This window comes from Mandrillus leucophaeus, unplaced genomic scaffold, assembly GCF_000951045.1.
Source record: "Mandrillus leucophaeus isolate KB7577 unplaced genomic scaffold, Mleu.le_1.0 Scaffold1197, whole genome shotgun sequence".
Lineage (NCBI taxonomy): Eukaryota > Metazoa > Chordata > Mammalia > Primates > Cercopithecidae > Mandrillus > Mandrillus leucophaeus.
The window spans coordinates 364,390-367,082 of record NW_012100287.1 but is presented as its reverse complement, the minus strand read 5'-3'; the positions used below and the strand labels follow the sequence as shown (position 1 = coordinate 367,082).

Here is a 2,693-nt window from a genome sequence, read left to right as displayed (position 1 = left end):
TTTTTGACAATTGCCCACCACTACAGAAGATAAAATCTGGGGAAAAGATAGGTGTTGATCCTTCTTATCACACTGTATAGTCATTGTTTTTCTTCTCCACTAGTCCATGAGCTCCTAGAGGGCAAGCCATTGTCTTATTCAACTCTATATTCCGAGAACCTGAAACAATACCTTGCATATAATAGATGCTCAATAAATGAGAAAATAAACAAATGATGAAATTAATTATAAATTTGTCACTCCAGTACAGTTACTAGTGCTCTTCAATTCCTCAAAATGTAATTGCTTAGATAATAAGAGAGTGCTTCTATTTCCAGAACCATATTGCATTGCACTATACTGTGACACACACACAAAGCAGACTAATAACATAGTTTCCTTTCAAGACCAAATAATCATCAAATATTTGGACAATATTTATAAAAAAGGAGCCTCCCCTTCATTCTGCCCACTGCTCACTGTTCCAGCAACTCACCAAATAGGAACATGTTCTTACCAGCAGCACAAAACATTCCACAGCAGAACAAAAGGGGGAATGGACAATTCAGTGAGTTCTTGACGCTTCTCACCCTCCTACCTCTACCTTTAGTGACAACTCTGAAGATTTCTATCATCCACAAACAGCAATATTTCTGAGAAGAGTTTCAGTAAGCACAATTTCTCCACCTTGTAACATTTCCATGTTTGGTGTTGTTTCAGCTCAGCTTATGAACTCTTCCCCTATTCCCACAAGCCTCCTCTGCCCCAACAGTACGGCTCTAAAAATACATCTAGAAGTTAAACATGCGTCCTTCGGAAGAGCTGGAAACAACTATCACATTATTGATTCTCACACACAACTGCTTAATGCTTTAACCTAATGCTTTTATAGAAAAACTCGATGTACACTGCAAACCTACCAGATTCACCGTTAATTCATTAGTTCTCTTACCATCTTAAAAAATATTTATTGCAGTAACATAACATATAAGCATAAAGTTTGCCCCTTTAGCCATTTTAAACACATAATTTAGTCGCAATAATTACATTCACAATGTTGCACAGCCATCACCACTATTTCTAAAACATTTCTGATCACCCCAGAAACTCTAACCATTAAGCATGAATTCCCCATTTCTCCTACTCCTTTTCCCCCGTCCCTAGTTATCTCTAATCTTTTTTCTATCTCTATGAATTTGCCTATTTAATATATTTCATATAAACAGAGTTATACAGTATTTGTCCTTTTGTTTCTCGCTTATTTCACTTAGTATAATGTTTTCAAGTTATATCTAAGTTGTAGCATATATCAGAACTTTGTTCCTTTTTATGACGGAATAGTATTTCATTGTACAGATATACTACACTGTGTTTACCCCATTCATCTGTAGATGGACACCGAGATTGCTTCCACCTTTTGGCTATTGTGAATGATGCTGCAACGGGTACTGTTATACAAGTATCTGAGTCCCTGTTTTCAATTCTTTTGGGTGTATATCTAGGATTTGGAATTGTGGATCATACGATAATTATGTTTGCTTTTTAAGGAATTGCCAGATTGTTTTCACAATGCCTGCACCATTTTACAGTTCCATCAGCAATGTATGAGGGTTCTAATTTCTCTACATACTCACCAACACTTATTATTTTGTGTGTTCTTATTTGATTTAAAAAAAAAATAGCAGCCATCCCGGTAGGTGTAAAGTGGTATTGTGGTTTTGATTTTCACTTCCCTAATGGTGAATGCTGTTGAGCATTCCCTCATGTGCTATTAGATATCTGTACATATTCTTTGGAAAAACGTCAAAAATGCTCAAGTCCTTTGGCCATTTTCCAACTGAGTCTGTCTTTTTGTTGTGCTCAGGAGTTATTTATATATTCTGGACATTAAAGACTTATCAGGCCTTTTCCGGTTGCAGCGCCGCGCGGTTAGGTTCTCTCGTCCTCGGTCGCAGCCATGCCGTCCAAGGGCCCGCTGCAGTCGGTGCAGGTCTTGGGACGCAAGAAGACAGCCACAGCTGTGGCGCACTGCAAACGCGGCAATGGTCTCATCAAGGTGAACGGGCGGCCCCTGGAGATGATTGAGCCGCGCACGCTACAATACAAGCGGCTGGAGCCAGTTCTGCTTCTCGGCAAGGAGCGATTTGCTGGTGTGGACATCCGTGTCCGTGTGAAGGGTGGTGGTCACGTGGCCCAGATTTATGCTATCCGTCAGTCCATCTCCAAAGCCCTGGTAGCCTATTACCAGAAATATGTGGATGAGGCTTCCAAGAAGGAGATCAAAGACATCCTCATCCAGTATGACCGGACCCTGCTGGTAGGTGATCCCCGTCGCTGCGAGTCCAAAAAGTTTGGAGGCCCTGGTGCCAGTGCTCGCTACCAGAAATCCTACCGATAAGCCCATCATGACTATCAAAATTCACCTGTATAATAAACAGTTTTTGAGGAAAAAAAAAAGACTTATCAGATACCTGATTCCCAAATATTTCTCCCATTCTGAAGCTGCCGTCAATTTAATATCCCTTGATGCCCCCAAATTTTTAATTTTGTCAAGTCCTGTTATCTATTTTTAATTTTTTGTATATGTTTTTGATGTTATATCTAAGAATCCACTGCCAAATCCAAGGTCATAAAGATTTTCCTTTATGTTTTCTTTTGTTTGTTTGAGATGGAGTTTCACTCTTGTTGCCCAGGCTGGAGTGCAATGGTGCGAC

General features: G+C 39.8%; 2 protein-coding genes across 6 annotated transcripts in view; one reads left to right on the top strand and one right to left on the bottom strand.

Moving 5' to 3' along the window:
* ANO6 (anoctamin 6) overlaps nucleotides 1-2,693 on the bottom strand; it is a 247,446-nt gene that overhangs the window by 149,019 nt on the left and 95,734 nt on the right. The window lies entirely within an intron of this gene.
* Nucleotides 1,887-2,436, top strand: LOC105530061 (40S ribosomal protein S16-like). 2 transcript variants are annotated; one of them, XM_011967422.1, is made up of 2 exons: nucleotides 1,887-2,035; nucleotides 2,087-2,436. In XM_011967422.1, the coding sequence occupies exons 1-2, from the start codon at nucleotides 1,937-1,939 to the stop codon at nucleotides 2,375-2,377; spliced, it is 390 nt and encodes a 129-aa protein (XP_011822812.1). In that variant the 5' UTR covers nucleotides 1,887-1,936; the 3' UTR covers nucleotides 2,378-2,436. The 2 variants fall into 2 exon arrangements, with proteins under 2 accessions (XP_011822812.1, XP_011822804.1); XM_011967414.1 differs by having other exon boundaries at nucleotides 1,887-2,434.